This window comes from Oncorhynchus keta, chromosome 19 (genome assembly GCF_023373465.1).
Source record: "Oncorhynchus keta strain PuntledgeMale-10-30-2019 chromosome 19, Oket_V2, whole genome shotgun sequence".
NCBI classification, from domain to species: domain Eukaryota; kingdom Metazoa; phylum Chordata; class Actinopteri; order Salmoniformes; family Salmonidae; genus Oncorhynchus; species Oncorhynchus keta.
In genome coordinates, this window is record NC_068439.1 from 25005295 (window position 1) to 25027196 (window position 21902).

The window sequence follows — 21902 nt, forward strand, 5'->3', positions numbered from 1 at the left end:
GATCAACACTTATACGCTGAGACAATTGATCAATGCGGGCCCAGCTCTCCACTGCATGCTATTGGGAAGCGAGTTTTCCTCCAGTAGTTCTCACAGTCCCCATCTGTCCCACAGCCCAGCCGTCACGTCGTACAGCAGCCAGGTGGCCTTCCCTCCTCTGACCCAGTCCACTGTGTACACCGCCTTCCCCCAAGCAGGACAGACCTACGGCCTCCCACCATTCGGTCAGTCCTTGATCTTTCTCGCTCTCTCACACACACAAACACTATTCACCTCCCTGGTCTTCTCCTAACATCACCTGCACAATAACCCAACACTATGCTTCTGTTCGTTCATTATTACGCTTGTTACGCTACGTCAAGCTTTTGCACTGATTCAAATGCCCTAAAATTTCCAATAATTTTCACTCCTTTGACTGAAAGGTCTTTCTTTAACTCTTTTCCTTCTCTACATCTTTTTTAAATTTCCTTTTACAACTCCCTCTCCTACCTTTTGCTCCCTCTCTCTCTCCCTCTCTCTCTCCCTCTCTCTCTCTCTGTCCATCCCTCCCTCAGGTGCTATGTGGCCAGGCGTTAAGACAGAGACAGGGCTGCCTGATGCAGTGCCTTCTGTTGGCCAGCCTGGGTTTCTCAGCTTCAGCTCTGCATATACCTCAACCCAGCCAGGCCAGGTCCACTATTCATACCCCAGCCAAGGCAAGCCATCGCCATCTATCAATCTCACCACCCTGACTTACATCATATAACCTAACGTAGCAGATGTAGACAGATGCCTGAGACGATTCCCTACTTCTGTTATTCAGTGCAAATGGAAGTTAGGTTGAAAATACTGTGTTCCTGAAAACCGGAAACATCAGCTTTCTGTCAACGCTAATAAGGGTGCACCTCATAATAATATGCTTGATTCACACTACAGGACCAAACTGAGCCAAGCTGTGCTGGGCTGGCCTGGCCTGGTTACGCATCCACAATAGTTGCTCTAACTGTTCTGGAAAAGGCAATGTGGAAGAAAAATATCCAACCCAGCACATTACGGTTCCGAACAGTCCCATAGTGCAAGTCAGGCACAAGCTTACTGGACAAGGAAATCGGTGCTATGATTTATGCAGATGTGTTTTTGCACTTTTCACTACTACGGTTACTGCGCTCACTGGCGTGAATGATCAATTCATTGAAATGGATTGAGATGAAGTATTAATTATTGTCTGCGTTTTTCCAATGTTTTGAGGTGTCTGTTTTCTCTGCCAGGCTCCAGTTTCACTACATCCAGTGTGTACACTAACATCCCCTCAGCTACCACGGCTACACCTACAGTGACTCACCAGGTAAGGACTGGCTAGCTTTGACCAGGGAAATTAGGGCCTCAAAAAGCAACAAAAATGAATCTGAAAGTTCTCTGTTAGGGCTGTAGGGGTCATGAAATTTTGGCAGCTGGTTATTGTCATGCAAAAGTCTGCTGGTCTAATAGTAATTTACCATTAATTAACATAAACATGTTTAGCATCTCAAGGCTCCACTCATAGAAGCAGCATACAAGCCACTAATATGTGCCTTTTTGGAACATCTACATTTAAAGTCTAATAAATAAATGTAATATACACCATCACAATACATTCATTATTTAAAAATGAAAAATACATTTTATTTTAGGTGGTCTAAAGAAAAATGGTGGGGGTTTTTTCAGAACAGAATGAGTTGGCCTTATTGTATGTTATCTGACTACACTGTGCCATAGGCTGTAGGCTTGTTAATTTAGCTGACCAGATATGCTTATAAGTCCAGTGCCACTATTATATATTATAATTTTTTTATTTCGCCTTTATATAACTAGGCAAGTCAGTTGAGAACAAATTCTTATTTACAATGATGGCCTAGGAACAGTGGGTTAACTGCCTTGTTTATGGGGCAGAACGACAGATTTTGACCTTGTCGGCTCAGGAATTCGATCTAGCAACCTTTCGCTTACTAGTCCAACGCTCTAACCACTAGGCTGCCTTTTATAGTATGAATCATATAATTGAACTTCGCTAAATAAAATAGAACAGATTTTTTTCCAGAGCGAGAGCGTAAACGTGCTGAGCGTAAAAGTGAGAATTTGAAACCGTTCCTATATGCTAGATGTAGAGTTTATTTGTATTAATTTTTGGGGGCTACTTTAGTCATAAATGATACAAACATTAGAAGGCCGTAGAAATCCAAAGATATTTGAGCTGCATGAAAAGAAGTTTGCGCTCTGTTCCTTGCCTCAGGTTGCACACTGTTCTCTCATCAAGTGATCATATTTTCACCCATCAGACTATTCTCAATTTAATCTAGTCTTTACCAATATGTGAAATAGATTTAGATTTAGAATGTTATATTTATCAAATGGGCAGGAACAGGGTCAAGACCAAAGACATGTCATCCTTATGCACTGGAATAGAGAATGGAGGCCCCTTTCCCCGGCGGTCTGTTTAGTTCACTCATGTTAGGTAGGCTACTCCGGTAATTTCGCTGCACCACAGGTGATATTCTTTCTGCCCAAACTCTCTGCCATGGGCTCTTCAACCCTGTTCCAGAAGCTACCCAGTGCTTAATTTGAGAAACCAAGTGAAATCTGTTCGGGGACATCGATAGTAACATGTTTTCACAAAACATTTTTCATTAAACTGTTGACATCCCCTCTCTGTGCGCTGGAGATAGGAATGAAGTAGATGGAAACTCAAGAGTGGTGAGATATTCTCTAAAAATCCCTATTACTAAGCTATTCAAAATCTTAAACAAATTCACTATAAGTATAGGCTAAATCAGAATTTGTTTAATGTAGGCTAGACCATGTACCAAAGATATCAGTATTTAAAATAAAGAAATGTTTTTCTGCCATATGTATTATTCATTGGTTATGTATTGTATAACAGCCCTTGGGGCTTGGGCTTATATAGGCCTATGCTTATTAGTAAGCTGTAATATGTGTATGGGTATTTTTGAATGAACCGTCTCCTTAGAAAGCGCTGTCCCATTTTTTTTTTTTAGTTGTTAGGCCTTGAAACAACATCCAGAATGGCCATGTTCTACTCCGTTTCAACCTATTGTTGAACTTCTTTCTTTGAATTTATCAATCAAAATGGTGAGTTTTTGATGTGATTTTTCCATTGCATTTGCATTGTCAGTGGTTAGAGGGACAATAGAGCCCTGAGTAGCAGGCCATTAGGACCTGAAGATCGTTAGCCAGTTGGATAGGCTACTGCTAAGGCATGTCCAGAGTGCATAAGAGGAGATTACCGTGACTCAACTTTCATGTAGAATTTTACTGCGGTCATGACTGCCGGAGGGGCGCTAATAGGGTCACTGCAACTGCCCTAGTCTCTGTAGCAAAACGTCACTGGAGCATATGTAAAGTTACAACCTACGGCAAGACCAAAATCTCTACACAGAGACTTCCGTGCGGTGCAGGGTCAAGGCACAATGCATTAACGGAGTATGTCTAATGGAGTATGGCTGCCTCACAACTGCCATACTTTTGACCAGAGCCCTGTGGGACACAGCCTGTAAATCCATCCTTGATTGTTTCATGTCCATTCTCTGTATGTGTCTCTCATGCTGCAGGAGTTCAGCAGCTATAACTCTCTGGGCCAGGCCCAGTTCCCTCAGTACTACGCCCCGCCTCCTAGCTACTTGCTCGCCGGCCAGCCCAATAGCGAAGGGAATGGATCCAGTGTGGGTGTGGCTGGCTATCCAGCCATCAAGACGGAGGGCAGTGCCTCCGCTGGACTGCCCAGCACTACAGGTACTTCAGCCTTTCCTCATAACAATAGCTAGTACTGTCTTACCTAGGGTTACAAAGCTACCGGTAGTTTACAAAAGTTAACGTTATTTTGGTAATTAACAGAATCAATAGCTATCTATGGTAACTTTGGTAATTTATACTTGAATAACTTTTAACAAATGTATTCTTATATAGTATTCATTTTTTATCAGTGTCCATTAGTTTTTCTAGTAGATAGGCCAATATGAATCTAGAGACAATATCCTAATTTAATGAAGAAAAAAAACATCATTATTTTCAACTAACTCTTCAACTCTTCCATTGATTGACGTTTTTCACAACTGACACCAGTTTTACACCAAAACATTGACGACTAATACATATTAAAATAAATGGATGGGGGAAAATATAAAGGATATTAAACACCAATGGTTTATATTTAGGATCATGTTTTACAGCTTTGTCATTCTATTTTGTTAAAATCATCTTGTTTAATTAAAATAGTTTACATGTGATGAGGCCACATAGAGGGCCAGAGATCATTAGACACCTGTAAAAACCTGAAGTACCCAAAAGGACCATTAGATTTCTTGTGATAGATTACATAAAATCCTTGAAAGAGGCCAACATTCTGGTAGTTTACTGGTAAACCTTGAAAGTTTCCAGTAATATACCCTCCCTTTGCAACCCTAGTCTTACCGTATGACCATGCAGGTATCTATAGGTACTTCTGATAACTCCCATTATCGGTGTCACAATGCCTTACTGGATGAATGTCAGTTCCATGTTTAGAATATAGCTGGATGGATAACACTGGGATCCAGTAGTTAATGTGTTATCAACATTGCTTTGATTACGGGCTTGTTAGTCCATTTAGGCTGAGGTATTCAACATGGGAGATTGTGTCAGTGCTCAACTGAATTGTCAGCTATCAATCCAAAACCTGTCTGCCCTCTCCCTCAGACGCATCTCCACGTGAGAACCTCCCGACCGGAGTGGCCCTCCCGGCAGGCGTGGCTCTCCCCACGGGGGCCCGGGACCAGGATGAGGCAGGGAGGAGGAACCCTGCTGGCAAGGCCAAGGGGAAGGCCAAGAAATCAGACAGCAACCAGCCCACTGACAACGACCTTGAGGTAACTATAGGACCCACATGAACAGAGGTGCACAACCACTTACTCACTCATTCACATACAAATTTACCAGCTACTCAGATTAGGTTATTTTTAAAGTAACTTTCCAGTGAAAATCTCACTTTTTAAAAGTTGTCTAACTCATACCCAAATAATGTTGTTGACTCATCCTATCTTCGTATGTGGCCAAAGCATACATTTTAAAAAATACTTCAAAAACCCCACCTCAGACTGTTTAAAAATGCAGTCATTCATTTACAGACTTACAAATTAACCAGCTACTCAGATGACTGGTTCTTTAATTGTCTTTATTTATGCATCTGCTCTAAACATGTTATTTCGTTTTTACATGTTCATGCAATTTTATAAATGGAATAATTTCTGATTAGTCCCACTCTTTAGTTACTGACTCATTCCTCTCCCGTCTCTTTCAGAGAATCTTTCTCTGGGATCTGGATGAGACGATCATCATTTTCCACTCTCTGCTCACGGGCTCCTTCGCTCAGAAGTTTGGCAAGGTGTGTCTTTGGGAATGCAGAAACATTGGGGAAATCGCAACTATCATGTTTTGCGCTGTAATCTATTATTTTACATGTCTGTATAATAGAATTAATTTATCTGATATGGTAAGATTTCTATTGAAATGAATGTAACCTCTGTCCTGTTGGGGTTGTGTAGGACCCTGCCACAGTACTGAACCTGGGTCTTCAGATGGAGGAGCTGATCTTTGAGCTGGCAGACACACACCTGTTTTTCAATGACCTGGAGGAGTGTGACCAGGTCCATGTTGAAGACATGGCTTCTGATGACAATGGTCAGGATCTGAGGTATGGACATGTCTTCAGTTATGATGCTGCTGGAAACAACCAGTAAATACAAAAGGCCATACTATTTAGCTAAATAGTGATGATTTGTGATGCTCATATCAGGAAACGGTAGAGACTCAGTGACCCTAATTTCCTCGCTCGCCACATACAATCCTCTCATCCTCTCAGCACCTATAACTTCCTGGCGGACGGCTTCAACGGCCCCAGTGGTGGAGGGGCCCCAGGGGCCACTACTGGAGTCCAGGGTGGAGTGGAGTGGATGAGGAAACTGGCCTTCCGTTACCGCCGTCTAAAGGACCTCTACAACGGATACAAATGCAATGTGGGAGGTGAGATGTGTGACAACTGTGTTTGTCTTCAAATTTGGACTAATCACCAGACTGTGACTTACTGGGAAACCCTTAGGGCACGGTGTCCAAACACTGATGACATCTGAATATTAATTTCCGCAATATTACTTTGAGACGTTAAAAGTTGATGCATTGTTCAAATAAAAACGGTATGCTTTTGTGTACTCTTGCCGTGTCATAGTTTCGCCTGGGAGGAATATTCCTGTTTGTGCACAGCCATTTTTCAGCAACCTAGAATGTAGAATCTAATCAGACATTGATATAACGGCCAGATACCAATAGATGGAAAAAGAATAGGGTCGACGATGGGGAGGTTGTAAATGTGTTCCTGCGCCATCTCCTGGTTGCTTGTGGTAATAACCTCAATGCCCTGCTCTGATGGTATTGTTTTTATATACGGCATCAATGCAAGAAATTAGTGATGCTATATTTGTTTTCTTGGGCTTTTCCTGGTAATAACACATCGAACGCCTCTGCTCTCCTCCAGGCCTGCTGAGTCCCATGAAGAGGGAGCTGCTCCTTCGACTGCAGTCTGAGATGGAAAATGTGACGGACGCCTGGCTCAGTACGGCACTCAAATCCTTGCTGCTCATCCAGTCCAGGTCAGCACAGTGAGTTTGACATTTTAGACAATCTTTGTTCTTATTTTACAGTGTAATTTGATGCGGGGGGGGGGTTGTAGTGGAGTTTATTGTGGCCTTACTCACTGTGTGTGTATCCGTGTCCACAGAGGTAAGTGTATGAATGTCCTGGTGACGACTACCCAGCTGGTGCCTGCTCTGGCCAAGGTGCTGCTCTATGGCCTGGGGGACGTCTTCCCCATAGAGAACATCTACAGTGCCACCAAGATAGGTAAACTGAACCAATAACACACAGTCCTTAACCCATGTTCTCCATAGCCGTGGGGTTTAAAGGATTTGTATTTGATCCAAGGTGGATGAAATGGATTAAATCCAGCATTTGAGTATCTCAGCTGAAAGTCAATCTACTAGTGTGTGTCCTTGTGACTATTTACTTATAATTTTGCTGTGGTCTTTCTGTAGGGAAAATTATTTTGCTGTGGTCTTTCTGTAGGGAAAGAGAGCTGCTTTGAGCGCATCGTCTCTCGCTTTGGGAAGAAGGTGACCTATGTGGTGGTAGGAGATGGCCGTGATGAGGAATTTGCAGCAAAACAGGTAGGCCTATGGGCATTTGGGTATCAGCTGCATATTACAAGGTATTAAGACTGAACAAACAGCCGGCAATAATTATTCTGTGTTGCATACAGTATGTCAAGTACTTCTGGTATTCACCATTTACACTCAACACTGCAGGAAATGAGTCTTGGTGTATTGATTTGACTGTTGGTATCTCTGCTCTGTTTTTGCAGCACAACATGCCTTTCTGGCGTATCTCCACCCACGGGGACCTAGTATCCCTGCACCAAGCTCTGGAGCTAGACTTCTTGTAGAGCGCGAGGGATAGAGGTCTGACACAGAGGGAAACAGTCAGTCACACCACTGTTCGCTTGTGGAGTGACTTATTTTCTTTATTATTATTAGGTACTTGGCTCCACCCCAGCCCTCTGAAATACACACACACACACACACACACACACACACCTGCTGGCCCTAGTGAGTTACTCTTGCCCCAGTGTGATGGCCATGGACTGAACTGAGGTGGACTTGGGGATGGCAGTGGTTGGGAAGCAGACTGGACAGATCTACTCTCTGATGCAGGGCTCCTGCCCAGCAGCACTCTCCCTATGGCAGCTATCCTGGCACTGGGGCACAGCAGTCAGAGAGGACACAACTAAAGGGAAGAAGACAAACCTCTGGCTCCACAACTCACAGGCTGTTGTTCCTCTGGGTTCATCCCAAATGACACCCTATTCCCTATGCAGTGCACTACTTTTGACTAAGTAGTGACTATATATGGAAAAGGGTGCCATTTGGGATGCACACTGTCTCTCATTCGTGGATTGACCAAAGCAAAGGTCTGCAGCACTGTCGGGCATCACGGACGGACGCTTTGGATTGTTTTAGAGCCCTCGGTAGCTATACATGAAAGGATAATGTCACAAAATGAATTATTTTTCTAATTTTGGGGTTATTTTGCACTCATTCCAAAGCTTGAAAACAGAATTCAATGTTACTGAGGCAGCATTGATTGGGGTTGGGAATTGTTTTAGTTTTTCTAAGCATATGATGAGATTGCTACTTAGGAATGACCTTCAATTGCCTTCTGGATGTAACCTTTCTACTAGTTATACTCTAGTACTGACCATGTCCTCCATGGAGATAGAATGTTGTGCTCATTATAAAACCACCCTTCTCTCAGCTGTCCCGACCTCTCCACTGTGTCAGACTTCAACAGCCTAACAGTCTTCTGTGGTCTTTTTACATAAACTGATTTGTGGCAAAGGCAATGACTCAATGAAGAACCTAGCCTGTATTTCACTGCATGATATCTATGGACCCCAGGTTGCTGTATATTATTACCTAAGATAAGCCAAACCAGGCCTTTCTGTAAATTAACTTTAAAAGACTAAGGATGGGCCTTCAAAACAATGTGTAATTTCTTCAGCATTGTGCTGAAGTTCAATGTGTGTACATGTATAAATAACCTTTTAGAAGCTGTCCCCGCTGGGCTAACTGTTTCTCAGAGCACAGCCCTAAGTGTCCTTGAATTCCTGCAAAGGGACTTAAACTTGACAAATAGCATTTAAAAGCAGTTTGCTGAAAGGAATGGCACAATCCAATCACATGTTGTTTAAGATACAGTGCAATTGTTGTTATTGTTCAATACTGGAAATTGTTAGACCAAGTCACAGGAGGTTTGTCTGGTCAATCTGGTCCTGATTACCTCACATGGCAGATATTTCCATCACAAAGATCAACTGCTTGAGTCATTGATAAATGGGAATGTGTAAAATCAATCTTTAGCTGATTTGCATGGTGCGAGTCACACAACCCCAGATACCATTATTACAATGTGGTGGGTAACTTACCAAAAATATGTGTTGATTTATTTCCCAAGTGTTTCCCACAGTTTCCAAATACCACAGATGTTCCTATCGTCACATTTTGAATAGAGAAACAGCAGCATACAAAGACATGTCCCCAAGTTGGTAATTCATCTGTGAACTAGCTGGGGTGCCCAAAAAAGATACAGCCGCTGTCTGTTTGCAGTGTAGTCAGTCGATCTACCCTCATCATTATACATATTGGGGGAGATGACTGTGCAATACATTTCTGGTCAGTGGTAATGGTATGCCTGTTATTAACTGGTCTATATTTCAAGGGACATTTTGTTGCCGCATGTAGCTAGCTGGTCAAGAGAGGTGGTTTGAGGGTTGATATTATTAAACCCTGGTCGTGTGAGATTATGACTAAACAATACTGAGCCTGAAGAAGATTTGGCAATTTTACACACCCCTGCAGCTTGACCGTTAAGAATGTGTTCTTTGTGTATTTGTTTGCATCTTTCTAGAGTGTCTTGTACATATTTGTATCGTGCCTTTTTAGCCATCTATATTGTATATGAATATATCATCTCTAGGGGAAATACTTAAGTTGTGTTAAATGCATTTATCAAACATGGTTGTTGTTACACTTTAGTTTAAGTGTTATTTTACTCATCTTTTTTTTACCGTCATTAATCGATGCTGAAATATTTTATTTGTAACTCAGTAGCACTGAAAAGCTTACTGTATGTGAATAATGTATTTTTTCCTTTTGAATAAGTTTTATTTTCTTGTTTTGATTGCCCTGCCGATGACAAATGTTACAGCGGAAATTCTCTCCTTTTAAAGACGATTCGCAGCTTTGTTCACCAAGTCATCGCATCCTTCTCTTTGTTGAAAACTGAATCCCAATGCTGTCATGTAGCATTTCTGAGTCGCTGTGACTGGCTTTTACCGCTTAGACAATCAAATCTGTATCACATGGTACTTTGAATGGTGCCCAGATCCACCGCCTACGGTGAAGCATGTATATAGACTTGCAGTATGTTTGGTGTATGTTCTCCTAAAACAGTACATGTTACTACCTAATGGAGTTGAGATGAAATGGATGCATTGTAAAATGATGAATTAGATCCTTTAGAATGGAAGGGTGTTTTGTGAAGTTGACACACATTTGGAAGTCAGCATACCCAAACCAATTGTTTTTATTGTTGAACTGTTCATTAGATCATCTTTAGTTTTGTTTGCCTTTCACCCTTTTCATTGGTAGGATTTAGTTTGTTTTATCTTAGGTGTTTACGGTGCATGTATTTCTATCAGTGATGGTTTCTGATTTAAAGTACTCTTGTTGCTAAACAAGTTGATTGTTAAAAAAAAGCTGTGTCTGCTTTTTACATTTCCCTTGGATTTGTGTTGAAGACTAAGAACTATGTACAATTTTATAAGTGCATTTTGATAAGTCTCGGTTGGCTGTCATGTAGTGATTTACATTTCAAATGCAAGGAGCTATGAAGGCACAGCTTTGTAGAGACATATCTGGCTCAACTTGATCATGTTATTTCTTGAATACTCAGCTAGTGTGACTATCTTCTGTAGAAAAAAAGCCTTGACGATAAAACATGTTAGGGACGTGTTTTCCCACCCCACTTTTTGTTGTCTGGGACCAGAACACTGTTGAAGGCCCAATAAGGTTGTCCTGTGTATAATAACACTCAAGGCAATTGTAAATACAAATAAAAATGACTTTGAAAGTGCCTGGTTTTCATTGTCTTTGCACATTTTATAGTCATGTTTGCATACAAAGAACAAAAAATGCAAATGTACACCATAAAGTGCTTCAGAACCTCTCGCTAGCAGCTGCATGAAAATGATTGTGTGTGAGATGACACTCAGAGGCTCTGTCCCCTTCCTCTGATGGAATGTACCACAGGCTCGGTTCAAATCGTCGGCAGCTCAGAGATCAGAAATGTTATCCTGGGGCACAAGGTTGTTAAGGCTTTTACTCAGTGGCTTTCTTCCATGCTATGCCAGAGGCCTGAGTCTAACAACTTCAAACTGCCTAATTCGGAGCTGCTAAAGCAGGATTTTTAAAGAGCTGATAACTTTGAAAGATTCAAGACGGCGGTAAATCTGTGATCACAAATGTGATCACTGTCCTATTGCATGTATTAAAACCCTTTGATGCATACAATCACATATTTGTGATCATTGTTGAGTGCACGGTCCCTCCCTGCAGCGAACCATCACTAATATGATTGGAACAGTAGCAACAGAACGTATGATGCAACAAACGCGTCTAAACTATCATTGTCTGAAAAGCATCCAAATAATCTTTTGTACTAATTGGAAATAAGTCTTCACGACTTTATTCCTCAATTTCATTTTTTATTGTAAAAGATAAACGCAAACGTCATCCAAGCATCACCCGAACACATCCACAGCCAAACTCATTCCATAAACCAGTCTAAATAACAGGTTACACTGACCAAAACATAAGTTAGTAACCTAACAGTTAGACTTATTTACAATGTGCCACATCTCTGGTGAGTACAAGGGAGAAATGCAATATTGTTTAGAAAAGCGATGCGTGTCAGCTAAATTAACAGCAGTTAAATGATTTATGATGGCAGCCATGTTTGTTTGACAAGTAAATACTCCCTAATCCCAGAATGTCATTCACTATAAAACGCAAATAAACAAATTCAAAGATGGCTGCGCCCTTTGTCTGAAAAATATGAATTTAGATTTGTAATATGCTGAAAAGTGGCCAAACTTCAATATACTTGTTATAGTGTATACAAGAACTGGAGCACATGACTTGACAAGTCGTTTACAGTTTTTGACAAATCACAAAGCAAATAAATGTTATCACCTCACAGATCATCACTTCAAATAGAAGCCGACTGCCCGGCCTAAACATACGCGAACTTTATCAGGGTTGTCAAGTTTGGATGAAACCACTATGATGGGGGATTTATCAATAAACAGAGGCAAACACAGGAGAAGTTTATAAGTTAAATAAAAAATAAAACCCCTGGAAGGGGGTGTGGGGAATGTGTTGGCAACCCTGAGGTACCATAGTTACAATCTGATGCCACGTTCAAACAACTGGGAACTCAGAAAGACAACTTTGAACTTTCTGAACGGTCATCCAACTCAGGCCACTTTCTAGAGCTCCAACTTTCCGACCTGAAGATCACTGACATCATGATTTGACCCCGAGGAGGTGCGGTATATAGCCAATATACCACGGCTAAGGGCTGTTCTTAAGCACGACGCAACACGGAGTGCCAGGACACAGCCCTTAGCCGTGGTGCATTGACCATATATCACAAACCCAATAAGGTGCCTTATTGCTATTATAAACTGGTTACCAACACAATTAGAGCAGTAAAAATACATGTTTTGTCATACCCGTGGTATATGGTCTGATATACCATGGCTGTCAGCCAATCAGCATTCAGTGCTGAACCAACCAGTTTATAACCTAATTATCCAACATTTCGACAGAAAAGCTATCTTCATCAGGGTATAATGACAAACACTATGGGGCACTAGTTTAGTGTCTCAGGACACATACAGGTGTCTGTAATCATGGCTGGGTATGGCCTGATATCATTGGTTAATTCCCAGATATAAAAATACCATAAAAAAAAACATGAATGGATAGCGTACGATCGTAGATACAATTTGGCTACACACATTTACAACGAGTAGCACAATCCCAATGGTTTCAGATTAAAGTCTACATTGAGACCAACGGGAGCAAGGGTCTTTAAATGAAAGATCCAGGCATCCTCTCGTTTTATTAATAAATTGTCGAGGTCACCCAATCTCCTAGGGAGGGTGACATGTTCCGATGCCGATATAACGTTGGAGCGAAATCGAGTGGTTCACTTCCAAAAAGTGAGCCGCAACTGGGTAAATCGAGTTTTTGCACCAAATGGTGCTACGATGCTCCGAGATTTGTACTTTTAATTCGCGCTTTGTTTTACCCACATACCTTTTACCACAAGGACAAGATATAAGAGAAATAACTGCCTTAGTGGAGCACGTGATAACACCTTTGATAGGGATCTGTTTCCCTGTTTGGGAGTGTTTGATTGATCTACATTTTTAAATGCCATTGCATTGAGCGCAGCCATTACACTTGTAGTTTCCATCCGGTAGATGCGCAAATAGACGTTGTGCAGGGTTATTTTAGGGAGGTAAATTAGAGTTTATCAATTTATCTGAGATTTCTGCCCCGCGAAAATACGACCAAGTGAGGGTCCGAAAACACGTGTTTGTGAAAGTGCCAATGTTTGCTTAATTTGTTCAGAACACTAGCAGGTAGCTCGAACTCAAGAATGTTTATTTTTGCGAGACTTGTCCTTGAAAGAGCTCATGTCTCGATTAGTTTTGCATTTTTCAATGGCAGTATTAATCCGACCATTTTTGTACCCTTGAATCCTTGAGTTTACTTTGCGTCTCAGACATATTTCTGTCGAAGTCTGATTGTTTTTTGCAAATTCTTTTGATTCGACAGAATTGGCTATAAGGCAAAACTGTTTTTCAAGAAACTGTTACGATCAGTAGGTTTCCTGTAAAGATCAGTGTATAGAACATTATCCTCCAACAAAATCAGAAGATCAAGCAAACTAATTTGACGTGTGTCAGATTGCGTAGTAAATCTCAGGTGCCTGGAGCTGTTTCACTTCACCCCTCAATAGAACAAAAACATCAATCTACCGTTTCCAAATAATAATGTTAGACAAGATGTTTTGTTGAGAGGATTGAAAATGGACTGTTTCTCCATGTAACCCTCATACAAATTAGCGTAGTTAGAAACCTTAGTAAACCCATAGCAGTACCCTTCATCTGAATAAAGAAATCATTTAGAAATATGAAGTAGTTGTGTGCGAGTACTATTTCAGCCAATGTCATAATGCATGCACTGGAAGGTAATTCATTAGGGTCACGTTGCAGAAGACAATGTTCCATGGCTTCAATACCGCCCTCGTGTGGAATATTCTGTATAACGACTCAACATCAAAAGTAACTAACAAAGAACAATCAGGGAGAGGATCAGGAGATTCACTAATAGAGATCATACTGCTGGTGTCCTTTACAAAGGAGGGGAGCTGTTCTGCGAGTGGTCTAATAAAAAGTCAACAAAAGTCGATAAAGGGGCCGTTACTGTGTCAATGCCCGCTACAGCCCTGCAGGTTTTGTAACATTCTTGTGTAATTTCGGCAAAGTATAGAAAGTGACACTTTTAGGGTGTTGAATAACCAAAATGTCGTGGGTTTTTTTTGGTGATCTGACCAGAACTTAAAACCCATCGAGGACAGTAAAGATAGTGTTCTGAAATTAGGAAGTGGGGTCACTTCTGAGTTTATTGTAAGAGGTGTTGTCAAGCAGTTGTCTATGACACTCCTTTACATAAACTGTACTATCCACGAGTACAACCGACCCACCCTTATCAGCAGGGCGGGTAAGGACTGATGTATCAGATTGTAAATCAAGCAAAGCTTGTGTTTCATTCTCTGTTAAATTATGGAAGGATATGTACTCCTGTTTTGTTCTGAAGGAGATTACCAACATATTTTTCAACGAGTCTGCAATATGTCTCAATAGAGTGATTGCGATTGGCTGGAGGTATAAAATAACTCTTACTTCTAAAAGAAGTTGGAGTATGTGTGCAGGTGAGCAAACTACATGTTAAGTTGAAATGTCACGATTAGGGGAGCTGAAGTTTTCCATTAAAGGGATGTTCCAACAACAAAAACACACTGCTAGCCAGCACCTCTCCTAAACAGGTGTTCTACTCCGCTAGCCAGCACCTCTCCTAAACAGGTGTTCTACTCCGCTAGCCAGCACCTCTCCTAAACAGGTGTTCTACTCCGCTAGCCAGCACCTCTCCTAAACAGGTGTTCTACTCCGCTAGCCAGCACCTCTCCTAAACAGGTGTTCTACTCCGCTAGCCAGCACCTCTCCTAAACAGGTGTTCTACTCCGCTAGCCAGCACCTCACCTAAACAGGTGTTCTACTCCGCTAGCCAGCACCTCTCCTAAACAGGTGTTCTACTCCGCTAGCCAGCACCTCTCTAAACAGGTGTTCTACTCCGCTAGCCAGCACCTCTCCTAAACAGGTGTTCTACTCCGCTAGCCAGCACCTCGCCTAAACAGGTGTTCTACTCCGCTAGCCAGCACCTCACCTAAACAGGTGTTCTACTCCGCTAGCCAGCACCTCTCCTAAACAGGTGTTCTACTCTGCTAGCCAGCACCTCGCCTAAACAGGTGTTCTACTCCGCTAGCCAGCACCTCTCCTAAACAGGTGTTCTACTCTGCTAGCCAGCACCTCTCCTAAACAGGTGTTCTACTCTGCTAGCCAGCACCTCGCCTAAACAGGTGTTCTACTCTGCTAGCCAGCACCTCTCCTAAACAGGTGTTCTACTCTGCTAGCCAGCACCTCTCCTAAACAGGTGTTCTACTCTGCTAGCCAGCACCTCTCCTAAACAGGTGTTCTACTCTGCTAGCCAGCACCTCGCCTAAACAGGTGTTCTACTCTGCTAGCCAGGAGTTGCTCTAGCATTTAACCCTCAAATGGAAAAGAAAAGAAAAAGAAAAACACAGCCGCTACTTGTGACTCCTGCTCACTAAGTGACCCATCGACTGTGAAACTGAAGTTATACAAACAGCAAAGTCCAGACAGTTTAAGTACACACACTTCCAAACAAATCTCCACGCCTCAAACATGTTTTGTAGAAGGAGAAGAGAAATATGTAAAGCACATTGCCATACAACAGAGAGGTAAGTTGTACACAACCTGAGCAGATGATAAAAGACAAATGAACAAAGTTACTGAAGTCCCTATGGATCCTCATGTAACATACAGTTAAAGTACAAAAGTTCCATACTTGCTACTGCACTTCAATGTACATGTTTGAAGACCGAGGCGTGTGAGCATTACTCATATGCCCACACACAGCCTGGTATCATAGACTAGGTATAACATTTTGTTTACTAAGACACTAAAAATAGTATGATATATATATATATTTGGTATGGTTACATAAAAATAGGCTAAATGTAACATTTTACTAAATGGAGTGTTTCAGATATATAGTTCATACAGAAGAATACAAAATGCTCTGAGACCAGGTTGCCACACGATATGAGATTATAGTATAATGGGCCCTAATGCCAGGTTCAGCAATTTACCCATCTAACATCAGCTTGCTTGTGCTGAGGTGGTGGCAATATTTGAGCTGCATCCTTAAAATAATTGACACAAGATATATATCATAAAGTTGTGGGTGAGTTTCCCATTTTCAATTTGGTTAAATGGGCAGTGAATTTACTGTACCAGACACACAGACTTTCTCTCTAGATATTATTTTGAAGACACACCTGTAAGTAAACACAGGAGTCTTATTTAGTTGATAGTCATCTGTTGTATTTTGCATGTCATGTATTCCAGGTACACTGTTATTGTATGAGTGTTTATTCTTTCATGACTAATACATCTTATTAGTCTATTTGAGTAAATGCGTTCCTCGTTTATGGAGTACTCTTTGATTAGCTATACCTTCATAATTTAGTAGGTATTTTAGTGTTATTTACACTATAGGCTACACACAGCATTATGCATAGGCTCTAACTTTACATCTCTGGCTAGGATAGATTTGATCAATTAAAGAATGGACCGTGGTCACTATAAACAGTTCATACAGTGGCTTGTGAAAGTATTCACCCCCTTGGCATTTTTCCTATTTTGTTGCCTTACAACCTGGAATTACAATGGATTTTAGGGGGGTTTGTATCACTTGATTTACACAACATTCCTACCACTTCGAAGATACAAAATATATTTTTTTGTGAAAAAAAACGCACAAAAAACAGAACCCCCCCGATTTGGAAGACAAATTTGCGACCAAGATTCAACTTCCTGACTGATGTATTGAGATGTTACTTCAACATATCCATATAATTTTCCTTCCCTCTGATGTCCTTGCTGAGCGGCCTTTCAGGTTATGTCGATATAGGACTTGTTTTACTGTGGATATACAGTATATCACAAAAGTGAGTACACCCCTCACATTTTTGTAAATATTTGAGTATATCTTTTCATGTGACAACACTGAAGAACTGACACTTTCCTACAACCCGGTACTTCCGGGTTGGAGCGAGCGGTCGCATTGGCACTTCGCTCCGCAGGTAGTATAACTTTTTCATTACATTTCATTATAGTACAACGGTTTGATTTGTCTAATCTTAGCAATTTCTTCTTAGCTAGCTACATAGCCGTCTTTGTATCAAAGATAATTGCATAATTATCGTATTTCGTCGTCCTAACGTAGTCTTCACTGCTATTTGCCCAGCAGCTAGCCAGCTAGCCAGCTAGCAAACGCCCACCGATTAGCAGCACTGTAGTAACTATTACACTCAACTGAACGACTTGATTAGTGTAGTGTTAGCTAGCTACATAGCTGTCTTGCTGTCTTCGTATCCAAGATAATTGTGTAGTTTAGAGTGTGTAGTCTTAGAGTGATTATCTTAACTTACCGAGGTTAGCTAGCCAGCTATTTGTCGTCCTTAACGTAGGAGACTCTGCTAGCTAGCCAACAGCTAGCCGACAGCTAGCCAACAGCTAGCCAACAGCTAGCCGACAGCTAGCCAACGTCTACCGAATAGGACTCAACAACCCGGTCGCATTCACAGGTAGTATCACATTTTCATTTCATTTCATTACAGTACAACGGTTTGATTTGTTTGATCGTAGCTAGCTACACAGCTAGCTACATAGCCGTCTTTGTATCAAAGATACTTGTGTAGTCTAGAGCGATTTTCTAGGTTAGCTAGCCAGCTATTGTTGTTCTTTTAACGCAACGTAACGTAAACAACACTGCTAGCTAGCCAGATAGCCCCCGAATAGCAGCACTGCAGAAACTATTACACTCAACGGAACGACTTGATTAGTGTAGTGTCAACAACGCAGCCACTGCCAGCTAGCCTACTTCAGCAGTACTGTATCATTTTAATCATTTTAGTCAATAAGATTCTTGCTACGTAAGCTTAACTTTCTGAACATTCGAGACGTGTAGTCCACTTGTCATTCCAATCTCCTTTGCATTAGCGTAGCCTCTTCTGTAGCCTGTCAACTATGTGTCTGTCTATCCCTGTTCTCTCCTCTCTGCACAGACCATACAAACGCTCCACACCGCGTGGCCGCGGCCACCTAATCTGGTGGTCCCAGCGCGCACGACCCACGTGGAGTTCCAGGTCTCCGGTAGCCTCTGGAACTGCCGATCTGCGGCCAACAAGGCAGAGTTCATCTCAGCCTATGCCTCCCTCCAGTCCCTCGACTTCTTGGCACTGACGGAAACATGGATCACCACAGACAACACTGCTACTCCTACTGCTCTCTCTTCGTCCGCCCACGTGTTCTCACACACCCCGAGAGCTTCTGGTCAGCGGGGTGGTGGCACCGGGATCCTCATCTCTCCCAAGTGGTCATTCTCTCTTTCTCCCCTTACCCATCTGTCTATCGCCTCCTTTGAATTCCATGCTGTCACAGTTACCAGCCCTTTCAAGCTTAACATCCTTATCATTTATCGCCCTCCAGGTTCCCTTGGAGAGTTCATCAATGAGCTTGATACCTTGATAAGCTCCTTTCCTGAGGACGGCTCACCTCTCACAGTGCTGGGCAACTTTAACCTCCCCACGTCTACCTTTGACTCATTCCTCTCTGCCTCCTTCTTTCCACTCCTCTCCTCTTTTGACCTCACCCTCTCACCTTCCCCCCCTACTCACAAGGCAGGCAATACGCTCGACCTCATCTTTACTAGATGCTGTTCTTCCACTAACCTCATTGCAACTCCCCTCCAAGTCTCCGACCACTACCTTGTATCCTTTTCCCTCTCGCTCTCATCCAACACCTCCCACACTGCCCCTACTCGGATGGTATCGCGCCGTCCCAACCTTCGCTCTCTCTCCCCCGCTACTCTCTCCTCTTCCATCCTATCATCTCTTCCCTCTGCTCAAACCTTCTCCAACCTATCTCCTGATTCTGCCTCCTCAACCCTCCTCTCCTCCCTTTCTGCATCCTTTGACTCTCTATGTCCCCTATCCTCCAGGCCGGCTCGGTCCTCCCCTCCCGCCCCGTGGCTCGACGACTCATTGCGAGCTCACAGAACAGGGCTCCGGGCAGCCGAGCGGAAATGGAGGAAAACTCGCCTCCCTGCGGACCTGGCATCCTTTCACTCCCTCCTCTCTACATTTTCCTCCTCTGTCTCTGCTGCTAAAGCCATTTTCTACCACTCTAAATTCCAAGCATCTGCCTCTAACCCTAGGAAGCTCTTTGCCACCTTATCCTCCCTCCTGAATCCTCCTCCCCCTCCCCCCTCCTCCCTCTCTGCAGATGACTTCGTCAACCATTTTGAAAAGAAGGTCGACGACATCCGATCCTCGTTTGCTAAGTCAAACGGCACCGCTGGTTCTGCTCACACTGCCCTACCCTGTGCTCTGACCTCCTTCTCCCCTCTCTCTCCAGATGAAATCTCGCGTCTTGTGACGGCCGGCCGCCCAACAACCTGCCCGCTTGACCCTATCCCCTCCTCTCTTCTCCAGACCATTTCCGGAGACCTTCTCCCTTACCTCACCTCGCTCATCAACTCATCCCTGACCGCTGGCTACGTCCCTTCCGTCTTCAAGAGAGCAAGAGTTGCACCCCTTCTGAAAAAACCTACACTCGATCCCTCCGATGTCAACAACTACAGACCAGTATCCCTTCTTTCTTTTCTCTCCAAAACTCTTGAACGTGCCGTCCTTGGCCAGCTCTCCCGCTATCTCTCTCTGAATGACCTTCTTGATCCAAATCAGTCAGGTTTCAAGACTAGTCATTCAACTGAGACTGCTCTTCTCTGTATCACGGAGGCGCTCCGTGCTGCTAAAGCTAACTCTCTCTCCTCTGCTCTCATCCTTCTAGACCTATCGGCTGCCTTCGATACTGTGAACCATCAGATCCTCCTCTCCACCCTCTCCGAGTTGGGCATCTCCGGCGCGGCCCACGCTTGGATTGCGTCCTACCTGACAGGTCGCTCCTACCAGGTGGCGTGGCGAGAATCTGTCTCCTCACTACGCGCTCTCACCACTGGTGTCCCCCAGGGCTCTGTTCTAGGCCCTCTCCTATTCTCGCTATACACCAAGTCACTTGGCTCTGTCATAACCTCACATGGTCTCTCCTATCATTGCTATGCAGACGACACACAGCTATGTTACTGTCATACTTGTGTTTGGTGATGACAGCCTGTGGCTTTGGAGTGACCCATGTCATTCTCTTTAGGTCAAATGAGATGAAATCCTCTCTTTCATGACCATACTGGAACAACACATCAGTGATACCAGTCTCTTCATCCTACTCACAACCATACATTACCTGGGATATGTGCACACCAGAGAGAGAGAGGCAACGAGAAAGACCGAGTGAGGTTCAGAGTAAGAGTTGTCGAGATATCATCACAGTGCACTGCTTTCTCTGTTCGTTGCTTTCTCTCTTATCAGAGACTCACACAGGGAGGCGGCTCTGCTGTTGGTTACAGAGGAGGGTAATACACACACACATGCTTAGTTAAGTTGATATTTAATACCGATGTTAATAAGGGTGGTTTATCATCACTCACCTGCAGTCTGATTGAAGCGCTGCTGGGAAACAACCAGGTTGGTTTTGGGGAGCAGCTCATTACCAATGTACAGCTGAATGTTTCTCTCCCAGTAGTCAGGCCCCTCTGACTTGGCTATCCACTCCTGTTTATGAGTCATTCTGCTGATGTTACTGTCATAGTAGGAGAAGAGATTTCCATTCACCAGCACCAAAGTCACGAACTCTGGCAAGTCTGGTATTCCTGATGTCCCAGAGTACTAACAAACCGCAGGGAATGCACAGCTGGAAAGTAGAAATATTCTACAATTACCACATATACAGTAACTCTATGTACTAACTCAACAATAGTATGTAATAAATGACACAGAAGATAGACATACTGACAGATACGGTAGGTTAGTACCTATTGAGAGATGGTGTGGCTGTTCAGTTAAACAGCTTTTTAGGTACACCCATTTAATATATATAATAATAATAATAATAATATAATAATAATATAATTTAGTACCGTATTGGACACCCTTTTTCCTCCAGAAGAGCCTGAATTCTCTGGAGCATGGAAAAGTTACTCAATTGGTATCATGGGACCTAATGTGTGCAAGGAAAACATTACCCACACCATTATACCACCACCACCAGCCTGTTCCGTTGACACTGAGAGCCACTTCTTCTTGTTTTTTGCTGATAGGAGTGAAACCCGGTGGGGCCGTCTGCTGCAATAGTCCATCCGTGACACGGACCGACGAGATGTGTGTTACGAGATGCCATTCTGCAAACAACTGTTGTACTGTACTTGTATTTGCCTGTTCGGGGCCGCCTGTTATCTTGCATGATTCTTGCCATTCACCTTCGACCTCTCATCAACGAGCTGTTTTTGCCCACAGGACTGCCTCTGACTGGATGTTTTTTTTTGTCACACCCTTCTCTGGAGGCATTCCTTCTCAGCCCAAGACACAGTCTTGCGTGAAAAGTCCAGTAGGCCGACCGTTTCTAAAATTCTGGAACCGGCGCACCTGGCACTGACGATCATATCACTCTGAAAGTCGCTTAGGTCACACATTTTAACATTCAACTGAACACTAACCCAATGCCTGTGTGCCTGCATTATATAGCAAGCCATGGCCACATGAGTAATTGGTGGTGTACCTAATAAACTGGCCACTCACTGAGCATACTTTTGAATGTTATTCCCTGAATGATGAGATGGGGATAATGTGCACTATTTCTGAAAACCAACTTTGAAATTCTAGTAAAGTGGAAT

General features: G+C 42.9%; 1 protein-coding gene and 1 pseudogene across 1 annotated transcript in view; one reads left to right on the plus strand and one right to left on the minus strand.

Annotated features, from left to right (window-relative positions):
* LOC118397996 (eyes absent homolog 3-like) overlaps window positions 1-10749 on the plus strand; it is a 28590-nt gene extending 17841 nt beyond the window's left edge. The window contains exons 7-18 of the mRNA XM_052470076.1: window positions 115-224; window positions 555-695; window positions 1248-1324; window positions 3585-3765; window positions 4708-4877; window positions 5309-5392; window positions 5553-5701; window positions 5870-6030; window positions 6539-6662; window positions 6782-6903; window positions 7126-7226; window positions 7421-10749. Of these exons, the coding sequence (XP_052326036.1) occupies window positions 115-224; window positions 555-695; window positions 1248-1324; window positions 3585-3765; window positions 4708-4877; window positions 5309-5392; window positions 5553-5701; window positions 5870-6030; window positions 6539-6662; window positions 6782-6903; window positions 7126-7226; window positions 7421-7501 (1501 nt within the window). The 3' untranslated portion in view covers window positions 7502-10749. The remainder of the gene's footprint in view (window positions 1-114; window positions 225-554; window positions 696-1247; window positions 1325-3584; window positions 3766-4707; window positions 4878-5308; window positions 5393-5552; window positions 5702-5869; window positions 6031-6538; window positions 6663-6781; window positions 6904-7125; window positions 7227-7420) is intronic.
* Window positions 10750-15615: 4866 nt separating this feature from the next.
* On the minus strand, window positions 15616-21701 carry LOC118397656 (class I histocompatibility antigen, F10 alpha chain-like; annotated as a pseudogene).
* Window positions 21702-21902: the final 201 nt, after the last annotated feature.